Source organism: Arachis ipaensis, chromosome B7 (assembly GCF_059453495.1).
Source record: "Arachis ipaensis isolate K30076 ecotype BB chromosome B7, ASM5945349v1, whole genome shotgun sequence".
NCBI lineage: Eukaryota > Viridiplantae > Streptophyta > Magnoliopsida > Fabales > Fabaceae > Arachis > Arachis ipaensis.
Genome location: NC_142442.1, coordinates 24,268,201 through 24,292,157, shown reverse-complemented (window position 1 = coordinate 24,292,157; position 23,957 = coordinate 24,268,201). Strand labels below are relative to the sequence as shown.

At 37.1% G+C, this 23,957-nt stretch overlaps 1 protein-coding gene across 1 annotated transcript; it reads left to right on the top strand.

The window, feature by feature from the left end:
* The first annotated feature begins 393 nt into the window (after positions 1–393).
* On the top strand, positions 394–7,508 carry LOC107607032 (inositol transporter 1-like). Its single transcript, XM_016309021.3, has 6 exons — positions 394–535; positions 807–877; positions 1,427–1,762; positions 2,192–2,299; positions 2,391–3,195; positions 7,435–7,508. The coding sequence occupies exons 1-6, from the start codon at positions 394–396 to the stop codon at positions 7,506–7,508; spliced, it is 1,536 nt and encodes a 511-aa protein (XP_016164507.3).
* Positions 7,509–23,957: the final 16,449 nt, after the last annotated feature.

Genomic DNA, 23,957 nt, shown 5'->3' with positions numbered 1-23,957 from the left:
CATACATATTTCCATCCAAGTACACCCTTGTAATTGTTTAAGTACTTACCAAAAAAAGTAAATAAAACAAATTAAACCTCTTCTTCCTTTCATTATTTAATTTTACCTCATGCTATAACAACAGAAGAGTTGTCTTCCCTACAAAAGTTATAAATATCTTTAATCAGTTTCATTTTTTACTATTTTGTATTTGTACATTGTTGCAAGTGATGGATTTTTAGCCAGTCTTACCTAGAATAAACAAAAAATGCCTTCAAATATAACTAATTTCATAAAAGAGAACTAACTAGAATACCAAACTAAGCATTTGTATTCTCTATAAAATGATGTCTCATCTTGTATGTATAACCATAGTTGATAATCAAGGAGCAAGCTAAAATGGTTGCAGTAGATATGAATATTTCTGTGAGAGCAGGAAGTTTCAATTACTTAGAAAAACATCCTGAGCGTAGAATATCAATTTTTCAAAACTCTTACATTGTTGCAATTACTCTCACTGCTGGTATTGGAGGTCTTTTATTCGGCTATGATACTGGTATGTATATATGCATTTGAGTTCAATTAGAGAGCTAATTTCAATAAGTTTTTTAATTCTAAATTTTAAACTCTGAATTTTAAACTCTTTACAAAATTCTAATATGAAACTCTAAATTTTCCAAAGATAAAGATTTAAAAAAAGAATTTTGCAATAAAAAATCAATTAATATTGACTACTTTATAATTTTTTTTAATATATTTTTCTTTTAGAAATATATACCCACACAATTGCTCATGTTTGTTTCTATTTGATCGATAAATGAATGCAGGTGTGATATCAGGTGCCCTCTTGTATATAAAAGAGGATTTCGAGCAGGTCAAGAATAGTTTTTTTCTTCAGGTAATAAGCAAAAAGGTTTATTAAGTCACACACTTTGACTATAAAAAGTTTTTATTTTTGATAATTGAGGAAAGACTTTTAACATTGAAAAAAATTAAGCATTTATTAAAATAAGGTGGCTACTTCTATAATTGCAATCTTTTAGATCTTTTAATCAAACATGACAAATCATCTAATAATTTACGATATCATCTTCACATGACCTTAAAATTAAGAATAAGACACCCACTAAGACTTAACAATGCTAGGCTTTTTGGGATTGATTGAAAATTATGAAAAAGGCAAGGAAAAGAAGAAGAAGAATTCAGTAACCTATACATGAATGTTAGTTTTGGTCTTAGGTGCATAATATGATATCTATTGTTATGGCGTCTACACAGTAACTTTAATTTTGGTAAAGTATTGTAAACTTTAAAATAATATTTTTTATTATCAAATAATACTTTTAAATTTGATAGCCACCGTAGTCATCATAATAATAACCATAGACTTTACTTTTTATTTTTATGTTTTATATATTTGTGTGTATTTATGTGTTCATATTTGCAGGAACTTATTGTTGCTATGGCCTTGGTTGGTGCAATATTTGGTGCTACCATTGGCGGTTACATTAATGATGCTTTAGGGCGTAAGATGGCTATTGTAGTGGCAGATTTTTGTTTTGCCGTAGGATCACTTATTATGGCCATTGCACCAAATCCTTATGTTATTATAATAGGCCGTTTTTTGGTTGGCCTTGGTGTTGGTGCGGCTTCCGTTACTGCTCCAGTTTATATTGCAGAAATATCACCATCTGAAATAAGAGGAGGATTAGTTGGCTTCAATGCTCTTATGATTACCGGTGGACAATTTCTGTCATTTGTCATCAATTATGGCTTGACAAAGGTAAGCATACATAATTTGCTAACCACCACTAGATTGTTAATAACAAGGGTAACAACAATAATAACAGTTTTTCTTATTAAATACTCAATCATAATTTTATAATATCTAATTAAATCTGTTAGAGATATAATTATTTATGTATTTTTCTTTAAACTTAAATTCTTAGGCGAAGTAATTTTACAATATGGTATCATAGTTTCTTTAACTTAAAGGTCTAGAATTCAAACCTTTTTAACTCCAAAAGAAAGAATTTAATATAAGACAAACAAAAAGAGAAAAATGACCTATATATGCAAAAATTAAGGTAAACACATCATAAATTTTTGAGAAGAAGAATGTGTTAGAGATATAATCATTCATACACCTCCTCTTATCAATTTAAGTTTTTGGTAAAAATAGTTTCCTAATAAAATCATTTTTTGCATGTAGGTCCCGGGTACGTGGCGTTGGATGCTCGGGGTTGCAGGCTCTCCTGCAGTGGTCCAATTAGTTTTTATGATCTTCCTCCCTGAATCCCCAAGATGGCTCTATTTTAAGGTAAAACCTATACATGTCAATACATGTAAAACATGTTTTAAATGCATTGTTATTCTTCTTGTATGTGAATTTTTTTTTCTTTCACCTACAGAATAAGAAAGAAGCAGCCGCTAATGTTCTATCCAAGATTTACCCATCACCTCGTTTAGAAGATGAGATTGAGATTCTAGAATTTCACTTGGAGAAAGAACAGAAAAATAAGGTCAAAGTTAACTACAGTGATGTGTTCAAGCTAAAAGAAATTAGAGTTGCATTTATATGTGGGGCTGGACTTCAAGCATTCCAGCAATTTACCGGTATTAGCATTGTCTTGTATTATAGTCCAATAATCATCCAATTAGCTGGGTTTAAATCAAACGATGCTGCATTGTTCTTGTCCCTTATTGTTTCTGGCTTGAATGCCGGTGGCACAATTCTTGGAATCTATCTTATTGACGCTTCAGGCCGCAAAAAGCTCACTCTTGGTAGCTTATCAGGTGTGGCTATAGCCTTAACCATCCTCTCTATGGCATGCTTTATTATAGGACATGGCAATGCCAGTCAAGTATATGCGTGGCTTGCGATTGTTGGTTTAGCTTTGTATATCATATTCTTTGCTCCTGGTATGGGTCCTGTGCCATGGGCAGTGAACTCGGAGATTTATCCTGAAGAGTATAGAGGAATATGTGGTGGCATGTCTGCAACTGTGAATTGGATTTGTAGTGTTATAATGTCTATTAGTTTTCTTTCAGTAGTTGATGCCATAGGGCTTGGTGGGAGTTTCATGATTCTCTTGGGAGTCACTATGGTTGCAATTGTTTTTGTGATCATCTACATGCCAGAGACAAAAGGATTGACCTTTGAAGAAGTTTCAAACATTTGGAAGGAAAAAGCCTACGGAAAAGACAAAAATGACATAAGTCTGGTTGAGAAAACAAATACATGATTTTGTTTTTAGTAATTACTATTGATAACTCTTTTTCATTCGATGTATTGTTATTTGTTGATTAACAATGATTGTTTATTGATCATTTTATGTGTACACAAAATGAGTCACTATATTGTTAGAAAATTATAATGTTTAATTTATTTATGGGCAATACATATAATCAGTTATAATCACATTAGCTATTTCATATTATATGAATTATATATAGTTAATATCTTTTTTGTTATAAATGTTAAATAGAATAAATCATTATTACTTTTGATTTGGGTTTAAACGAGAGCAAAATCAAATATTCTATTTTACTTGGGCCCTTAGGGTTTAATGGAAACCAATATCTAACTATAAATAGAACTCTAAGATTTTGGTTCCTACATACCAAAATCACTTTGCAGCCATTGCTCCATCAGAGAGTTGTTATTTAGCCTAAAATAAGGATCTAGTAGACTTTAGTTGAGGAAGATCAAATATTCACACATTAAGATTAAGAACAACAAATCAAGATGGTGATCGTGAATGTAGGTACGCTTCCACTGTCAGATATCTTTCTTAAAGATTTAACATAGATGATCTTGGGATTAAGAATCCTAGAATTCCAACATATATATCATGGACCCTTATAATTTTTATTATATTATTGTAAACAAATTTGATTATTGATCTGTTGCAAGTTTGATTATTCTATTATAATAGATTTAAGTGTTGTCAATATCATATAACTGTCATAACCACTATAATAATCTCCATTGTAAACTCTACTTACATTCGTTATTGACTCATAATTTAATGTATTGTCCTATGTGATCTATAAGGCTGCGTTTGATTATGAGAACAGGCCATGTTTAATTATGAGAATATAATAAGATAAGATACTAGGAACAGGGACACACAAATTAGTGTTGTATTTTGTTTGGTTATATACTAGCACAATTTATAAAAGTCTAATTTAATCTTATTTTTTTCATACAAAAATTTGGAAAGAAAATATAATTATAAAAATATAATTATGAAAAAGTAATATGAATAATGAAATAAAAAATGAAAAATAAGTTGTGTCTTTTGTTAGTATCCATGTATCCTTCTTGTCGATAGGAAGGACAAAATACACTAATTCAATATTTCTAGACACAATATCTCTGTTCATGTCTTATCTGTCAAATATAATTTTGTGTTTTAGTATCCATACCTATAAATAAAAGTAGCCTAAGGATTTAAAGCAATGATTTTTTTTGGAGGGGGGGGGAGGGGACGGGGTTTGCATGGGCCTTCAATTTTAGGTTTTCTTTATGTTATAAGGATTGCTAATAAAAACAAAAATAGTTTATTCCTTATCAACTTAAATATTAATCACACTTTATATATTTTGCAAAATCAAGGCTAGTTAATCTTCTCAAATAATAGAGCAATTAAACTTATCCAATGAAATATCTACCTTAATTACTTAAGTTTGAATTAAATAGCAAAATATTTTTTTTACAACAATACTTTTTTGACAATCTAAAAAAACTCTCTTTAATAATTAAGAGTATATTTTAAAAATATCACCTTAAAATGCTCGTATGATTTAAAGTTGCAATTGTTGAGGGAGAAGAAAGACTAGTTTTATGGAGATAAAAAAAAAAAGAGATAATTACCAATTTGATACCCAAAAAATTTAGGTGGTGAGAAAATGATATTTGAAAAATGTTATTAACAAAAAAATTTCAAAATAATTTTAAATTGTGATATGCGTGCCTATAACCATTGGAGCTCATCTTTAATGAATATAATGTAGAGGTAGCAACTGAATTTTAATAATCTGACAACCTCTAATAAAGATAATTACTGATATATTATTTTTAATTAATTAAATTAAAAGCCAAATTGAAAATTACTAATCTCCAATACAATTGGCCCTTTTTCTAAACTCTAATTGGTAGTTAACGGAAAAAAATGAAAGTTTTTTCGAGACATTTCCTTTTTACATAATCAACACATATTTCCATTAGAGAGTGATGTATTGTTAGGATAAATTTAATTGAGAGATGGGAGAGAGGAATATATGGAAACACAAAGAAAAGAGGGGTTGGTCTAATGTTAAAAAACAAAATGATCGCATTTTGATTTTTCAGAGGGTTCTATTACTCTTTATTTTGCAAACTATTTTAAGTGACATTTATATCAGACATATTAGTTGGATACTATTTTGTATTCCATTATAGGATAAATTTGTCCAATACCTTTGATGGGTATGGACCAATACGATATCTTAGAACGATTGGTGAATGCTTTATTCTTTAAATAAATAGTTAGTAATCGAAATATGCATTTATTTTCAAATAATCAAACCTGTATAGATGAATAATAAAATTTTTTAGAAGTGGTATAATAATTTTAATACATAATTCACAAGTGTAGTATAAGTTTTTTTATTTAATATCTTAACAAGTTTCTGTAATTAAATTTATTAATTTTCATTCTCTCTTTTAATTGATTAACAATAATATTACTAATTAAGAATACATAAGTACAAATGTTCTCTTGAATTTTTTTTGAACAAATTTAACGATAGATATTAAATACATAAAAGTTATTTTTTTAAAAAATATTTTACTATTATATTTTCGAAGACAATTATGTACCAAATTCATAATATTTATTATTAGTTTAGTATTTTTTAATATTGATCTAAAAAAGTACCATATTTGATTAACTATTTAAATAGTATTACTTTTGAATTTTTCTTATCCAAAAATAATAAATTCGATATAAAACTTTAAGCAATATATACTAGAAAATAAAATCAAGAGAGACGGTTTTTTTTTTAAAAGAATAAATAGGTTCTTGACCTTTTAAAACGGTGACAAATACATTCCTTACAAAAAATTAAATATAAAATCGTCCTTGAGTTTGGAAAATGGGAGACAAATACATCCCTTCATCTATTTACCTCTTTAAGTGCAAATGGAAGTCACTGATATGGCACTTATGTGCTTGTAACGGTCCTACGTGTCCGTTATGAAGAATTAATGTCATCTACCCAAAAGATAGGAGGACAATTAGGTCCATGACTTAGAAAATAACATCGTTTTGGGAGCTACTCTAACTTTTTAAAACAAAGGGAAACTACATTGCAATGCTAGTATTATCGTTGGTAATATAGTTTGTTTGGGTTTAGGATTGTGTTCCATGACCAACAAATAAGCTTCCTCGAGCACGCAACGAGTCCTGCTGCTCTTTGCTGTTCGTTGTGTGCAACTTAGAGACAAGAAAGATGACATTAGTATTCTAAACCCTAAACTCTAAATCTTTTGCCCTTCAAAGTCTATGGTTTTCATATTCTACCCTCATTCACCTTCTGCATATTTAGGTTCATCTATGGGGTGATCAAAATAAATATAGAAGTCGTTATTATCTTGGTTTCTCACCTTATTCTCACACAACTCGTGGATTTCCATATTCCCTGTTATCAGGTGCAGACTAGACTCAATGTCACTAGCAGTGCTATCATACCAATACACAACGTTATATTCCTTGTACAAGCCTAATTTAGGAAACTTCTCAACTTAACTATGTCCAATTTAGGAAACTTCTCAACTTAACCATTAACATAAACTAACTCTCCACTAGAATTCCTAACGAAATTACCTCCAAGGTGAAACATAGACACCACGAACGTTTCAGCCATTTGCAATAAATAAAAAGTGTATTTCCATTTTTAATAAACAACACTACTATAACAAGATCAAACAAAGAATTAAATTTTAAGTTTGTTTTATACACATCACTAACAGTGCATTATTCTCAGTTTTAACCATATATTCACATGCCAAAAAAATTAATAAAGCATAAAAATGCAGCAGTCACATTCACACGAAGAGGTGCTTACCTTCTTGGCTTATTGAAACCGCAACACCACCAAGCTACCTTCGACTAAGACCACCAAGCTTCGCAACTCCTTGCAACTCTTCAATGGGTGATTCTTCGCTGACACTTTAGATTTTGGAGGGAAAAGGTATGTGATTCTGATCAGAGAAATTAGGACTTTCTATAATATACTCCACTATAAAGTGGATTTATAGAAAATGTAGAAGCTCCCAAAACGACATCATTTTCTGAGAAAAGGACCTAGTTTTCCTTTTACCTTTTGAAAAGTTGACATCAATTATACATAACGGACACATAAGACCATTACAGCCACATAAGTGTTACATCAGCGACTTTCTTTTGTATTTGGAAAGACAAATAGATGAAGGGACGCATTTATCTCCCGTTTGCAAATGTCAGAAACACTTTTGTTTTTGATTTTTGTAAAGAATGTATTTGTCACGATTTTAAAAGGTCAAACACCTTTTTATTCTTTTTCCATTTTCTTTTGTGCGCTTATTGCTAACTTCCCATATGAAAATATACATATGATATGTAAGTTTCTATTTTATTTTACTTTTTAGCGTTTAACTAACATGTATTTTAAAAGTACATTTTAATATTACTAATTAAAAAAATCGTATAAAAGATTCAAAATTTAGGGTTGGGGGACATTTTTGTCCCTAAACCTTTCTGCCACATCCACGTGGGACACCGTTACGGTCACATCAGCATACATCATCCACGTCAGATATCTTCATTACGTTTCACAATCTCAGTTGGACGGAGGGATCCAAATGTCTTGATTTTGGGAAAGTCAAGGATGTAAATGTATTTTTCAATCCTTAGGGATTAAAATTTTTGCATGACAAAAAGTCAGGACCTATTTGTCCTTTTTTCTTTTAATTTTAATATTAGAAAGATGATTGTGTTTTGCTTTGTTATTAAAAATTTGTGTGTTTTACTCAGCTGTGGAAGTCACATTCAAAGAAATTGGAGTGTCAGTTTTCATTCACATGAAATCGAGAGTCAATTTTCGTTCACATGAAATTGGAGGGTCAGCTTTTTAAATTTTATAAATTTGACTAAAGTTCAGATTTTTATTCTTGATACATTATGCTATTGAAGATGTAAGCAAATATCCTTACCTGCACATCACTAAATTCCATTGCAGGTGTTATCTTGAACTTGTTTCTCCTGCTCTACACAAAAAATGTATTTAATACAAGTTATGGAGACAAAGTAATGCAACTATATTATCGGCTGCAATTGAGTTTAGCATAATTAATATAGAAAAAAATTAAATATATGATCACATTAAAAATATTATACTATTACAGCAAAGATTATAACATTCATTATTGTAAATGACATTTCAATATACCTAATTTAAATGACAAATTAAATGAGGTACCTTTGTGGTAGCTTTGGTCCGACAAGAGCCTTGGCCTACACAACGCCTTTTCAACGGAGGGGTTTTCCTAGTTGGCCCCTGATTCCCCACACCATTAATTGTAGGTAGACTTTTTTCCTTCTCATTTTTTGGTTTTTTAGTAAAAAAAATCTTGAATAGCCTACCCCTTATGACATTGGTGTACACTTGAGCTTGCACTAAATTCTCTTTAGTGTCTAGAGCTATAGGAGAGAGGTTGTGAATTCCAAAGGTCCTGAACAGCCTACCCCTTATTATTATTATTATTATTATTATTATTATTATTATTATTATTATTATTTGTTCAATTATTGTGCATCATGCGGGGTCTCAATCGAAACTCCATTAGCAATGAAGTTTGCATGTGTCCTTTTTATGGACTCTCCATGTAGAGACTCTGTTCCATTGGTTTCGTCAGCATGTCCAATGTCGACCATTTTTCCTAGAACAACATGGTTATGGTTGCTCTCAGCCTTGGCAAAAGCATCGCTACAAGCATAGGGTTAATAATATAGTTAAGGAAGTCAGCATACATGGACTCAACAAATTAAACCTTTTATTAAAGTAAACATTGAAGATGGGATTGTAATGTTGTTACCTGCCGTAAACTTGTGAAACAGAGCCGGTGATGTCAAATGACTCCAAGTTTATGAATTCTATTGAAGTGTTTTTTCTAGATGGTTTTTCTTCTTTGTACAATAGTAAATCGTGAAACATATGTTATATAGGAAAAATTATGGGATATGCGAAGTTGTATGGACTCATATTGGCATCAAAATATGTTTGTGCAGAAAATTTTTGGACAAGGCATGAGCATGTACGAATATCGAGTAATGCATTTAGGAGGACAAATGGGTGAGATGGTTGCATGAGTTATGCTTTGCCCTAGTATATGATTAGATAATAATAAACAAAGGCAAAGCTAGCCTCTTGTTTGATTATAATAGTTAATTACTATCAGATTACTATATAGACTGCGTGATACCAATATACCACACATCTGTTCCCGTCTTGAATAGAAGGAGTATTAAAGGAAGATCAAATAAAGTAATATAGAAAGAGTTTGTTAAATCTCTTTTACTAATAAAATAATATCATACAAGAATTTGTTTTATAGGTTTATGATTTAAAATTTAGTATTTAAAACTTATAATTGGTCAAATATTAGTTTAAAATGATAAATTTTGTTTATTATGTAGCATTGCTCTTTAAGATTAATGTCTATATTCATGATTAAGTTCCACTCATCAATGTAAAAGAAATTAGTATCAACTTTTATATAATAAAAATAGATTATTTATTTTACTTTTAAAGTACGATTTAAAATTTTACTAAAAAACTACAAAAAGGACTTTTAATTTATAGAAGTCGAAGATCAATATGGTTCAATTTTCTTTTTTATTTTGAAGTTAACGGTCCTCTATTGGTTAGACTTTAAACAATTCCAAGCATAGTTGTCAGAACCGAACCGGTAATCAAACCGATCAAGTCACTGGATCACTAGGTTACTGGTTCAACTGGTGGGTCACTGGTTGAACCGGTTGACTCGGTACTATGCAAATAAAAAATAAAAATAGTCAAAAACCTAAAATTAAATTTTGAAAAATACATATTTTTACTAACATTTTAAGAACAATTAAGCCGAATTCTATAAATAACTAATACAAAAATAGACATATAATTAGTTCATACTACTATATAGTATCTTAATTAGACACAATAAGAATAACAATCTATGAATTATATCTAAAGAATAATTTCAAGGTCTAAATATTTTTATATAATTAAATAATTATATAAATTAATTTTTTTCTCAGAATAAATAATTTTTATTTTATTTTTATATTCATTATTATTTTTTATTTTAAAATTAATTAATTTATACTTCAATTAAAAAATAATTAATTTAAAAAATATTGAGTTAAGTATTTCCATGTATGTGTATATATATATATATGTATTAGTTATAAAAAATTGAAATATATATTATGAAAAGTATTAGCAATACTAAAGCAATGGGTTAGTGCAGTGGTTGTAAACTTGGTCTTCAATTGAGAAGACCTAAGTTCGACTCCTCCCTGCATTGTATTTTTCCAAATTTCCCAACCCGCATGCTGACGTCAGCGTGACGTCATCGGCACGCAGGTTGACTGTTGACTGGACCGGTTCGGTTCTGGTCCATGTCGGTTTTGACCGATTTGAGCCGGTTTGATCGGTTCGTATCGATTTTAACCGGTTCATTTCCTTAAACGGTCAATATATCAAACCGGACCGGTACAAGGTCCGGTTTACCGGTTTTCCAGTCGAACTGGCCGGTCTGGTCTAGTTTTTACAACTATGATCCCAAGTAAACCCCCTTTCATCATATATTTGTTGTTTCACACTTTTGGTCTACCTATCTAGAACTAAATATTCTAGCAATTCACAAATCTCAAGTCTAACTAAAACAGATAGAATGTGTTCGCAAAGAATGCCAAATGACTCCATCCTTACAGGAGCAAGTAAATTCCATTGGTAAATCACAAAAAGATACTTGGCATGTATCGTTAGGACTACCATACTTAACCACCATGTATAACATATAAGAACCAACATCAATGCAATCTAACACATTTATTGAACCAAACCTTATCGTAATCACCTAGCATGCACTTCTTAAACTGCGATGTGAACCTAGGATTACCTACATTACTTGTGGCATTATGAATATGGTACCAAGAACATAGGCAATGATGTGCATTACGAAAAAAATTTTCTATTGCATTTTTCATTGATAGGGGACCATATGTGATAACTGAAATTGGGGCCTTCCCCTTCATTGCTTCAAGCAAACTTTTTAACAACCAAACATATATTTTCTCGGACTCATCACACACAAGAGCAGTCATAAAGACAACTGTGTGGTTATGGTTATTAACACTTGAAAAATGACAAGCAGACAATGATATTTGTTCTTCTTGTAAGTAGCGTCAAAAGCCAATACATCACCAAACAATTGATAATCCATTTGGCTTATTCCATCACACTAAAATAAATTCTTTATTGAGTGAAACCTATCAGCTTCATATCTTATAACCATGACAGGTCAATGGACTTCATCTTTCTTAGATATTGAAGAGTTGCACTAGCATCACCCTTCATTTGTCAACATTTCTGTGTGACTTGATTTTACAAGTCTCTGTGCAAAAAGGAAACATTGTGGTGACCATCAGATTGGCTTGAGAGTGCTATAAAAATATGTGCAGAAATATATTTATTTGCTCAATGTCTATAGTAGGTATTTTCTTTTGACTAGGAAGTATTGCGGTAAAAATTGGAGGAAGAAGGTCATGATTGTGCAAATTAGAAATTTTTGAAATAATTCAGCAACCACTAACAACGTCAAATGACACCTGAACCTTTGCCTTGAAGCCACACCTAGTTTCAGCTCTAGTCTCTTGTTTTTTAGTTTGCATATTATCTGTTTTTTAATCGAAAGTCCTCATGACAACAAACGAAATCTGTCGATCAATTACCTTATTGTGCTTTTGCGTCTTACTTTTTCGACCACCAGATCCCTATTCCGAGGGTTACCTGAAACTGTAGGTCGATCTCGGACGAGATCTCTTGTACTGGTCAGAGCTGTTGTGTCTGACTTGATGATGGTGGTCGGAACCGCCGTGTCCGACTTGTTGGGCTTAGCGGTGGTGCTGATCCTTCGTCACCGGAGGGTGGTGGTACCTGCAAGGGACTCCGATGCTTAAGTTAGCAAGGGTATTAAGAAGGTTTTTAGTAGAATCAGAGTATGAGTTATACCTGGGTGCTCCAGTGTATTTATAATGTTGCAGAGTGATCTTTTTTGGAGACAAGATAGCTATCTTATCTTATCTTTGAGTGGAGTTATCTTATTTTTAAGGGAACCGCCCTTGTATTTCTAGGCTTGCGGTGCCTTTGGAATTGGATCGTGTTCCTCTGTTTGGGCCCTTTTTGGGCTTCTCCTGGTGATTTGGCCAAACTTTTTAAGAAGAGGTCGGGTAATCCTGACCTGAAGAGGTCGGTCGACTTGTCGTCAATCAGCCCGGGTCATACAGCTCAACCCAGGGCATGAACAATGCCCCTGCTCAAGCGTGGTCTTCGTTTTGAGGTCGAGTCCTTTTTTAGGACTTCGATCCTTCTTTGGAGAAGTTGAGCTCAAGCACTTTGGTTGATTCCACTGAGGCTTCTTGAATATGAAACGTTTTCCTTCACTCCTTTTAGTTTGAAACGAGCACTTTTGCATTTGTGCTCTTGCTTTGGGAACGTGCGAGGTTTTAAATGCTCATTAACTCCCACTTTTGCCGTCTCCCCTCTTTCCCTCTTTTCTTTTTACTTTGAATTTTCAAGTCTTATCTTTCAATTTCTTGCTTCCTTTCTTTCCTCTTCTGCTTCACTTTGCTTCTCTCAACCCTTTGCGTTCCGTAGTTTTGCTTGAGGTGCTTCCTCCCCTCTGTTCGCTTCGACTCAAGGGTGCTTGGCCACCGCCGTTTTCTCCGAACCTTTTCCTCACGCTCGTCTCTTCTTCCTCTACAGGTTGGTGCTCTCTCTTCCTTTTGTCATTTTCATTTAGTCGCTTTTTTATATTGTCTTCCGCTGCTGCATGTGTTTTGAATCTTTGACCTTCTTAAGGAGTGAATGATGGTTATTTGAAAAAGCTTGCGTCTTTTGCTATGATGTATGCCTGGTGACTTTTGCTTTTCTAGGGTTTTATTAGGGCCGTTCCTACATCCTTTATTTCTGTGTGTCTTCGTTGCTGGGTTTATTACCCTGTTTGCACCATTTTTGATGTAGAAAGATTGTAGTCTTGATGGTCCTTGTTGATGATGATGAGATTTCTTGCTGCTTTGTGACGTTTACTAGGAGAGGATTGTTTGCGAGATGATTAGGGCATAGTCCGTTGGTTTCCTTCTTTTCTGGTTCCTGCCTCGTTACTGCCTCCAAAGGGTGCCCCTGGATTTTAGTGTGAATCCTGGGGTTTCCCTTTTGCTGTTGTATACTTTAGTCTAAGTTTTATTCATATTTGTCCGAGCTGATTTCTTGTTTTGCCCGAGCTGTTTTGGTTAGTAACCCATTTTTCTTTTTCTTGCTGTAGGACTAGTTGACCCATGTCTTCTCGCAAAAATATTGTCGAGACATCCTCCAAAGTCCCCGAGGGCATGTCTGACTGGCTAGACTCCCTCGTTCTGATGTGTGTTTCAATGGTTAACTCTGAATATTGCATGGAGCTTAGAAAGCATCATTGGATCTGTAGTAGTAGGGATCAGGAGAAGAATTACGAGTTGGTAGCGCTTGACCCTGACGAGAGGGTTTGCTTTCCTTCTCTGACCCAGGGGGAACGTCCCTTCTTTTTTGCTTATGACTACTTCTTTAGTCAAATGAACATTACCCTTCCTTTTACCTCTTTCGAGACCGATTTGCTGTGGTCATGTAATGTAGCTCCGTCACAGCTCCATTCGAACTCTTGGGGCTTTATTAAGATCTTTCAGTTGCTGTGCCAAGAATTGGATGTCAAGCCTTCTCAAACTCTCTTTCTTTACCTCTTTGTTTTGACCAAACCTAGGACTTCCATAAAGAAAGCTTCTTGGGTTTCTTTCCGGTCTTCCCAAGGAAAGAAAGTGTTTTCTATATATGAAGAGTCCTTTAGGGACTTTAAGAACTACTTTTTTAAGGTCCGAGCTGTTGAGGGAGCTCGACCATTTTTCTTAGAGCCAAATAATGAACCTGCCTTCCCCTTATGTTGGCAAAAGAATGTTGTGGTGTCTAGATATTCATGGGAGATGCTTGATGAGGTCGAGCAGGCTTTTGTGAATGTGTTGGAGGAGATTTGGGGGCAGCCCCCCATCTCGACATAAAGAAATTCTTAGGGGACCCATCCCTTGTTCAAGCTGAGCTGGGTAGTGGTCGACTTCTTTTTCCTTCGCTTTGTTTACTTTTTTTTTTCAGTTTTGTAACTTGGTTTTGCTGTGTTTTTTCAGAAATGATTAAGAATAATAATTCCATGAAGGCCTTTAAGAAGGCGAGGAAAGCCACAGCTGTCCAGAATATCTCGGCTAAGGCTGCTGGGGAAGGATCTTATCAGGTTCCTCCTAAAAAGCTGCCCTTGAGCATTTCTGGGCCGAGGAGGGTGATTCTTACTCCTCAGGTCCATTTGGTTGATCCTCCCCAAACTTCTGCTTCTACCTCTTCTCCCACTACCGAACCTCCTCCAAAAAGACAGAGGACTGTTGAGCCTTTTAATTTGGACACCCCTGATTTTGATGCTGTGGGGTTTGTTGATCATCAAATTGCTCCTTATGGTGTTGTTCCTACTGATGATGTATCTATTCTTCGTCATCTGGACTTCATTACCTGAAGCAGTATTAAAATAGCACACATGGGAGCAGTCTTGTTCCGAACTGCCCAGGATCTTCCTATTCATGCGACAAGGGCTTTTATGGAGGAGGCCAAGTCAGAATTCGACAGGATCAAGGGGTTGAAGGAGAAACTTGAGGTGAAGGTGGCAAAGCTAGAAAAAGAATTGGAAGGTGAGAAGACTCGGGCTACTGCTGCGGTGGCTTCTGCAAATCTGGTTGAGAAAATGGCGCAGAAGCATAAGGATAGCTATGTCCAGGCTTATGGTGAGGTGATAGAGCTTAGGGAGAGGTTGGAATCTGCTCGGGCTGATTATGCCGAGCTCCAGGGACATCTTGTGGGCAGTGTGACTTCTGCTTATGAGAATTTGAAGGATCAGGTCCGAGTTCTTGCTCCTGAGCTCGACCTGTCTCTCTTCAGTTTGGACAATATTGTGGAAAATGGGAAGATCGTCCCTGCCCCGGATGAAGATGATGATGATGTAGATCCACCTCCTGTGCCATCCACCAAAGCTTCTGTTGCCCCGACTTCTCCCACTCCTGCAGCTGAGGTCGACCATCCTGAGTCGGATCCTGATGTTTAGATATCCTGAACCAGCCAGATGGGACCGTCGATGCTGTCCCCCTTGCGACTCATCCTCTTTCGCCTCGAGATACGCTGGAGAATCTTTGAATCGTTTGTAGTTTCTGTTTTACTTTGGTATCTCATGGCCCGACTTTGTGGGTCTTTTAAAATTCTGGATTTTTTGTAATTAGTAGTTCTTTTGACTTTGTCATTTTAGTTGCTTTTGTTAGCAACTTTCTTTAGAAAAACAAATGCTTTTGAACTCTTGAGGTCGACTTTCGGGTGGCCTTCTGAGTCTTTATTATAGTAGCTTTGTTTCTTCCTAACGTGTTTGTTTGCAATCTTTTGGAACTTCCCGGAATCTTAAGAGTGTTGGTGCTTTTGCTGTCCGACCTCTTTTTTTTATTGCCTTTATGTTTGTTTATTTCCTGCTTTGGTCGATGTGACCTTTTGAGGCTAGCCTTGTTCGACCTGCTTTGGTGAGGTCGTGGCTTTCTTTGGGTTGAGCTGTGTCCCTTCTAGCGCACGCCTTCTGTCGGTCGTCTTCTTTCGTTGAATCTTTCGAGTTGTTTCTAGTAATCCATTTTTAGTTGAACCTCGCCGGTTCTCTTTTTATGGATTTACTTTTTATTAACTCTGTCGCTTTTGATCGGTTTTGGGCCGATTTCCTCATGTCGGTCCCTTCTTAGTTATTTCTAGTAATCCACTTTTGATAAGGGCTAATCAGGCCTCTTTCTGTGGATTAATTTTTATAACTTTGTCACTTTGCTCAGTCGGGTCCGACTTCTTCATGTCGGTCCATCCCGAGTTATTTTTAGCAATCTATTTTTTCTCAGACCTCGTCAGGCCTCTTTCTATGGATCACTTTTTTATAACTTTTTGTCGCTTTGGTCGATTGGTCCGACTTCTTCATGTTAGTCCGTCTCAAGTTATTTCTAGTAATCCATTTTTTAGTCAGGGCTGGCCAGGCCTCAGCTTATGGATTATATTTTATAACTTTGTTGATTTTGTGGCGATCGGATGGTGAATTTAATCTTCACCTTGCCAACTCGTAGCTTTGTCTTTGATCGAGCAGTGAATTCGGTTTTCACTTTTTGCCGATCTTTGTCGAAATTCAGACGATGAATTCGGTTTTTATCGTGGTCAGGCGGTAAATTTATTTTCACCTTGCCGACCTGTAGAGAGTCTTTGTAGAAGAAATCTGAAAAGTTTTATTCAAATAGAAAGTGGACATACAGGAGAAATATATATGTATGGAATTTTACCCCCTTAAGTTAGGCAGTTTTGTAGATCTTGGCTTGGTGCCTCGTTAAAAAACCTTTTCAGGAAAAAGAGTGCACCTTTAGCCTAAGATCCTTTATTACTTCCTAACTGTAATACCTTCTTAGGTTGCAGGCGTGCCATGACCTTGGTAGCTCTCGCCCCTCGAGTTCGGACACCCTGTAGTAGCCTTTTTCCAATACCTCTGTGACTCGGTAGGGTCCTTTCTAGTTAGCCGCCAGTTTTTCCTCTCCAGGTCGACTCGTTCCGATATCATTTCGGATTAGGATGAGGTCGTTGTTGGCAAAATTTCGATGTACTACCTTTTGATTGTACCTTGAGGCCATTCGACGTTTTAACGCCTCCTCCCTAATCCGAGCTCTTTCCCGTATTTCTGGAAGTAAGTCAAGCTCTTCCTTTTGAAGTTGGGGGTTGGCCTCTTCACTGTAGAAGATCGTTCTGGGGGACCCTTCTTCGACTTCCAGTGGGATCATTACCTCCATTCCGTAAGCTAGTCAGAAAGGTGATTCCCTCATCATGGAGCGTGGAGTTGTCCGATATGCCCATAGGACTTGTGGGAGTTCTTCAGCCCAGGCTCCCTTTGCATCCTGTAATCTCCATTTTAGCCCGACTAATATGACTTTATTGGCGGCTTTTGCCTGTCCATTAGCCTGGGGGTGTTCTACGGAAGTGAATTGGTGCTTTATTTTCAAGTCGGCCACCAATTTTCTAAAGCCTGCGTTTGTGAATTGAGTGCCATTGTCTGTGGTAATGGAGTAAGGAACCCCAAACCTTGTGACAATGTTTCTATATAGGAATTTTTGACTTTTTTGAGCAGTGGCGTTAGCTAGGGACTCTACCTCAATTCACTTTGTGAAATAGTCTACCCCTACGATGAGGAACTTGACCTGTCCTGATCCTTGAGGGAAGGGCCCAAGGAGGTCGAGTCCCCATTTTGCAAATGGCCAGGGTGAGGTTACACTGATGAGTTCCTCTGGTGGGGCAATGTGGAAATTGGCATGTTTCTAACATAGTGGACATGTCTTTACGAACTCTGTTGCTTCCTTTTGCAAAGTTGGCCAATAGAATCCTGCTCAGAGTACTTTTTTGGTGAGAGCTTGTGCTCCGAAATGGTTGCCACAGATGCCACTGTGCACTTCTTCTAAAACTTCCTTTCTGTTAGAAGTCGGCACACATTTTAACAGTGGTGTTGAAATCCCTCTCTTGTATAGAGTATTGTTTATGATGGTGTAGTATTGTGCCTCCCGTTTTAACCTCTTTGCCTCCTTCTTATCTGTAGGGAGTGTTTTTTTTTGAGGTAGTTAATTATGGGAGTCATCCACCCTTGATCCAGGCCTGTTATGGCTAGGACCTTTTCTTCTTCCGAGATTGACGGGTCTGCAGTATTTCCTGGATGAGGCTTCTATTGTTGCCCCCTGGTTTGGTGCTAGCTAGTTTTGAGAGTGCATCAGCTCGAGCATTCTGTTCCTAAGGTATGTGGCAGACCTCATATTCCCCGAGTTGTCCGAGCTGTGAGTCACTGAAGATGATAAGCTTTTGAGCTCCAACCTCCTTAGCCAGCTCCAAGCTAGCTAGTAATGCCTCATATTCGGCTTGGTTGTTTGAAGCAAGGAACCCGAATTTAAGGGAAAGTTCAATTTGGGTTCCCTGATTGCTTTCTATTATCACGCCCGCGCCACTTTCGGTTTTGTTTGAAGAGCCGTCTTTGTAGAGATTCCATTATGTGGGAGTTCCCAGAGTGTCAGTGTACTTAGCAATGAAGTTGGCCAAATATTGGGACTTGATGGCCGTTCGTGTTTCGTATTGAAGATCAAACTCAGATAGCTCGACTGCCCATTGTAGAATCCTTCCAGCTAAATCTGTCTTCTGTAAAATGCCTTTTATGGGCTGGTTAGTCCGAACCTTGATGGTGTGAGCTTGAAAATATGGGCGAAGTCGTCAAGATGTTAGTATGAGAGCGTGGGCGAACTTCTCTATCTTTTGATAATTCAGTTCGGCCCCTTATAAAGCTTTGCTGGTGAAATAGATGGGTTGTTGCCCACTTTTGTCTTCTCTGACCAGTGCTGAGGCTATTGCCCGATTTCCTACTGCGAGGTATAATACGAGTGGTTCTCTTTCCCGTGGTCGAGTTAGAATAGGTGGTTGTCCCAGGAACCGTTTGAAATCCTGGAAAGCCTGTTCGCACTCCGTTGTCCATTCAAACATCTTTCCCTTCTTTAAAGTGGCGTAGAAGGGGAGAGACCTTATGGCCGATCCGGCTAGAAATCTAGACAAGGCTGCCAGTCTTCCGTTAAGTTGTTGTACCTCTTTGACGCAGGTCAGACTTTTCATGTCGAGTATTGTCCGACATTTATCCGGGTTTGCCTCAATTCCTCTTTGTGTGAGCATGAAGCCCAAGAACTTGCCAGCTTCTACTGCAAAGGTGCATTTTTCTGGATTGAGTCGCATACCATGCCTTCTTATGGTGTCAAATATTGTGGTGAGGTTGGATAGTAGCGACTCTTCATTCTGTGTTTTTACCAATATGTTATCTACATATACCTCCATAAGCTTCCCGATATGGTCTACGAAGACTATGTTCATTAATCTTTGGTAAGTAGCTCCTGCGTTTTTAAGTCCGAATGGCATGACGACATAACAATAGTTTGCTTTTGGAGTTAAGAATGAGGTATTTTCCTGATCGGGTGAATACATTGGGATTTAATTGTATCCTGAATAAGCATCCATGAACGAGAGGTACTTTTATCCGGAGGAGGCATCCACTAGAGTGTCGATATTTGGGAGTGGATAGGGATCTTTTGGGCAAGCTTTGTTGAGGTCGGTGTAATCAGTGCACATCTGCCATTTCCCATTTGACTTTTTCACCAAGACAATATTGGCTAGCCATAGGAGGTACTTGACTTCTCTTATGAATCCTGCCTCCAGTAGAGCTTGTACCTGTTCTTCCATAGCTTGGGATCTTTCCAGTCCGAGCTTCCTACGCTTCTGCTGTACTGGCCGAGATCCTGGGTATACTGCCAGTTTATGGCACATTAGCTTGGGGTCTATGCCCGGCATGTCTACAGCCCTCCATGCGAAGAGGTCGACATTATCCCTTAAGAACTGTATCAAGGGCTTCTTTACCTCTTTCTTCAGGGTTGCCCCAATATTTGTTGTTTGGTCTGGGGTGTCTCCAATCTGGACTTCTTCAATTTCACCCTCAGGTTGTGGGCGAAGTTCTTCCCGACTTCGAACTCCCCCGAGTTCAATGGTGTGGATTTCTTCCCCTTTGCCTCTGAGGTTCAGACTTTCATTGTAACAGCGTCGCGCTATTTTCTGATATCCTTTTATCGTAGCGATCCCTTCTGGAGTTGGGAATTTCATGCATAGATGTGGAGTTGAAACTACTTCTGCGAGCTGATTCAATGTTGCCCGACCTATCAGGGCGTTGTAGGCTGAGCTTACGTCGATTACAATGTAGTCTATGTTGAGTGTCCTTGATCAGGTTCTTTTTCCGAAGGTTGTGTGTAGTGAGATGTATCCAAGCGGTTGGATTGGAGTGTCTCCTAGTCCAAACAAGCTGTTCGAATATGCTCTAAGTTCTTTCTCCTACAGGCCGAGTTTATCGAAGGCGAGTTTAAACAAGATATCCACCGAGCTTCCTTGGTCCACCAGGGTGTGGTGGAGGTTTGCATTGGCCAATATGATTGTGATGACCATAGGATCGTCATGTCCTGGGATGACGCCTGCTGCATCTTCTTGGGTGAAAGTAATAGTAGGGAGGTTGAGTGATTCTTCTCCTCCCTCAACATGATATATTTCTTTGAGATGCCTTTTGTGAGATGATTTTGAGATCCCCCCTCCTGCGAATCCTCCGTTTATCATGTGCACGTGTCTCTCTAGGGTGTGAGGTGGTCGTTCTCTTCGTCTGACCTCTTCGTCCCTTCTTATTTTTCGAGGTTCATCCGATTTGTTGGCTAAATACCGATCTAGTCATCCTTCTCTTACCAATTTCTCAATAACATTTTTCAAGTCGAAGCACTCATTGGTAGGGTGTCTGTAGATTCGGTGATATTCACAGTATTCTGTCCGATTTCTTCCTCCTTTCTTGCTTTTGAGTGGACGAGGTGGTGGTATCTTTTCAGTATGACATACTTCTCGGTAAACATCCATAAGAGACACTCAGAAAGGGGTGTATTTGTTGTATTTTTTAGTCTTCTCGCCGTATTGATCTTCTTTTTTCTTGGACTCTTTATCCTTATCCCGGGAGGAGTAGGAGAATCTGAATTTTGAGGTCTCTCCTAGCCGAGAATTTTCCTCCATGTTGATGTACTTCTCAGATCATTCCTGCACTTCATTCAGAGATGTTGGATGTTTCTTTGATATGGAGTGACTAAAAGGTCCTTCTCGCAGGCCATTGATGAGACCCATAATGGCTGCTTCCGTTGATAGGCTTTGTATGTCCAGGCATGCTTTGTTGAACCTCTCCTTGTAGCTACGAAGACTCTCTCGATCTCCTTTCTTGATTCCTAATAGGCTTGGAGCGTGTTTGGCTTTGTCCTTCTGAATGGAAAATCGGGCAAGAAATTTCTTGGCCAGGTCATCAAAATTTGTGATGGATCTGGGGGGCAAAGTGTCGAACCACTTGATTGCTGTCTTTGTTAGTGTTGTTGGGAAGGCTTTGCATTGAATAGCATCCGAGGCGTCAGTGAGATACATTCTGCTTCTAAAATTGCTAAGATGATGGCTTGGATCTGATGTGCCGTCGTACGGGGTCATGTCAGGAGCTTTGATGTCCTTTGGGACTTTGGCTTTCATGATCTCTTTGGTGAAGGGGTCTTGATCCTTGTGGGGGCTATCTTCATGACTGGATCGGGTAGTCTTGGTTTTGAGATCGGCTTCAAGCTTTAGGAGCTTGTCCTCTAATTCTTGACGTCGACTAGTTTCCCTTCGTAGGTCCGTCTCGGCTTCTCGTTGATGCTCGGCCTCTTTTTCAAGCTGTTTGAGAGGATATTGTTGAGCTTGAAGCGCCTCCATGATTTCTATGCTTGGCAAATTCTTGTTTTTGTTTGGCTGAGAAGTATCATTTGGTGTGATGTCCGCGTTCTTATGTGGTGTTCTGTTCTCTAAATCAGAATTGTGGTCGCTGTCAAGGTTGTCCGCCATGATGATGGGATGACTTCTAGGTTCCCCGGCAACGGCGCCAATATTTCGAGGGTTACCTGAAACTGTAGGTCGATCTCGGACGAGATCTCTTGTACTGGTTGGAGCTGTTGTGTCCAACTTGATGATGGTGGTCGGAACCGCCGTGTCCGACTTGTTGGGCTTAGCGGTGGTGCTGATCCTTCATCACCGGAGGGTGGTAGTACCTGCAAGGGATTCCGATGCTTAAGTTAGCAAGGGTATTAAGCAGGTTTTTAGTAGAATCAGAGTATGAGTTATACCTGGGTGCTCTAGTGTATTTATAATGTTGCAGAGTGATCTTTTCTGGAGATAAGATAGCTATCTTATCTTATCTTTGAGTGGAGTTATCTTATTTTTAAGGGAACCGCCCTTGTCTTTCTAGGCTTGGGCTGCCTTTGGATTTGGGTTGTGTTCCTCTGTTTGGGCCCTTTTTGTGCTTCTCCTGGTGATTTAGCCAAACTCTTTAAGAAGAGGTCGGGTAATCCTGACTTGAAGAGGTCGGTCGACTTGTCGTCAATCAGCCCGGGTCATACAGCTCGACCCAGGGCATGAACAATCCCCTTGACTTGGAAAATGGTTTGTAAAAATCAAAAGCCACTCCTAGATCACTAAAATGATATCTTTTTATATCAACATCTGCAATATTCAAGAAATCAGTCTTTCCTATGTCCTCCCACCCGTCAATCTTATAGGATTTATCTAATTGATCAAAATGAGCACCTTCAATGGGTTCAGAAGCACCAACTTTTGTATTTTCCAAGTTAGCATCCATGAAGATCTTGTCATCCAGGAGCTCATCGTCGTTTCTCAACAGATTCTTTAAATTTGTGTGGAACCCGTCAAGATTATTGTCGTCATTTACATAAACATACATGGACAAATTAATATAAGCTAGGTATTTTTATGGAAAGATGCAAGAAATATATCAAAATTAATTCTAAGAGTATTATCGAGGGTTTCAAATTGATGAAAAACCTACCTTATTAGACATTGGAATTTAGATTACTTCCTCACAGAGATTGAGAGATAAGATATATGATAAACCACTATTTTATGGTTTATTTTGTGTTTAATTGTGTGGTTTTATCATGATCTTTTCCCACTTATTCATTAAATTAGCATGCATTTACATTCCCTTCCTAAAATTATTGCATGATTGAAAACTGCTTTCTAGAGACTTTTTAATTACGTATTTTATTTCTCCTTTATCCCATTCGATGCCGTGATCTGTATGTTAAGTGTTTCAGGCTTTATAGGGAATGAATGAGTTGGAGATTGGAAAGGAAGCTTGCAAAAACGGAATGAACACAAGAAATTGAGGAGATGACCAGCAAGAAGCGACACGGCCGCATGGATGACGCGACCGCGCGGAGAAGAGCAAATCGCAGTGACGCGGCCGCATGGATGACTCGACCGCATGGCAAAGCAAAACGCCGAATGACGCGTCCGCATGAGCGACGCGATCGCGTGACATGCGCGATCTGCATAATCTGCAGAATCGCTGAGGGCGATTTCGGGCCCCATTTTGACCCAGTTTTTGGCCCAGAAAAGCATACTAGAGCCAGAGAACATGCAGAAACCAGAGAGAACATTCATTCCGCATAGTTTTAGTTTTTAGATCTAGTTTTACTCCTCCTCTAGGTTTTTTTCTCTCTACACATTCATAGTTTTTTTTAGGATTTGTTATGTTCATTGTTTTGCATTGGGATATTGAGAAGAGTTATTGCCTCATCAAGATTTCGACATTCTAGTTCGTTCTCTTCACTTGTCTTTTACTCTTCCATGTTCCTTAATTTACTTAATTTTACTATTGGATTATTTTAGCATTTATTAATACAAGAATTACTTTTATTTTTAATTAATCCTTGATCATTATTTATCATGTCTTTCTTTAATTCCTTTTCTTACGTCATGAATTTTACATTTACAATGAGCGAGTAGTCCCCTAACTTGATGGGGAGTCGATGAAAGGAATCCTTGAGTTGGAATGCTCAAGAGAAAGATTGTAATTGGGTTTATTGTTGGATTGCTCTCTAGTCACTAACACCAATCCTCCCAAGAGTGGATTGGAACCTGTGGAT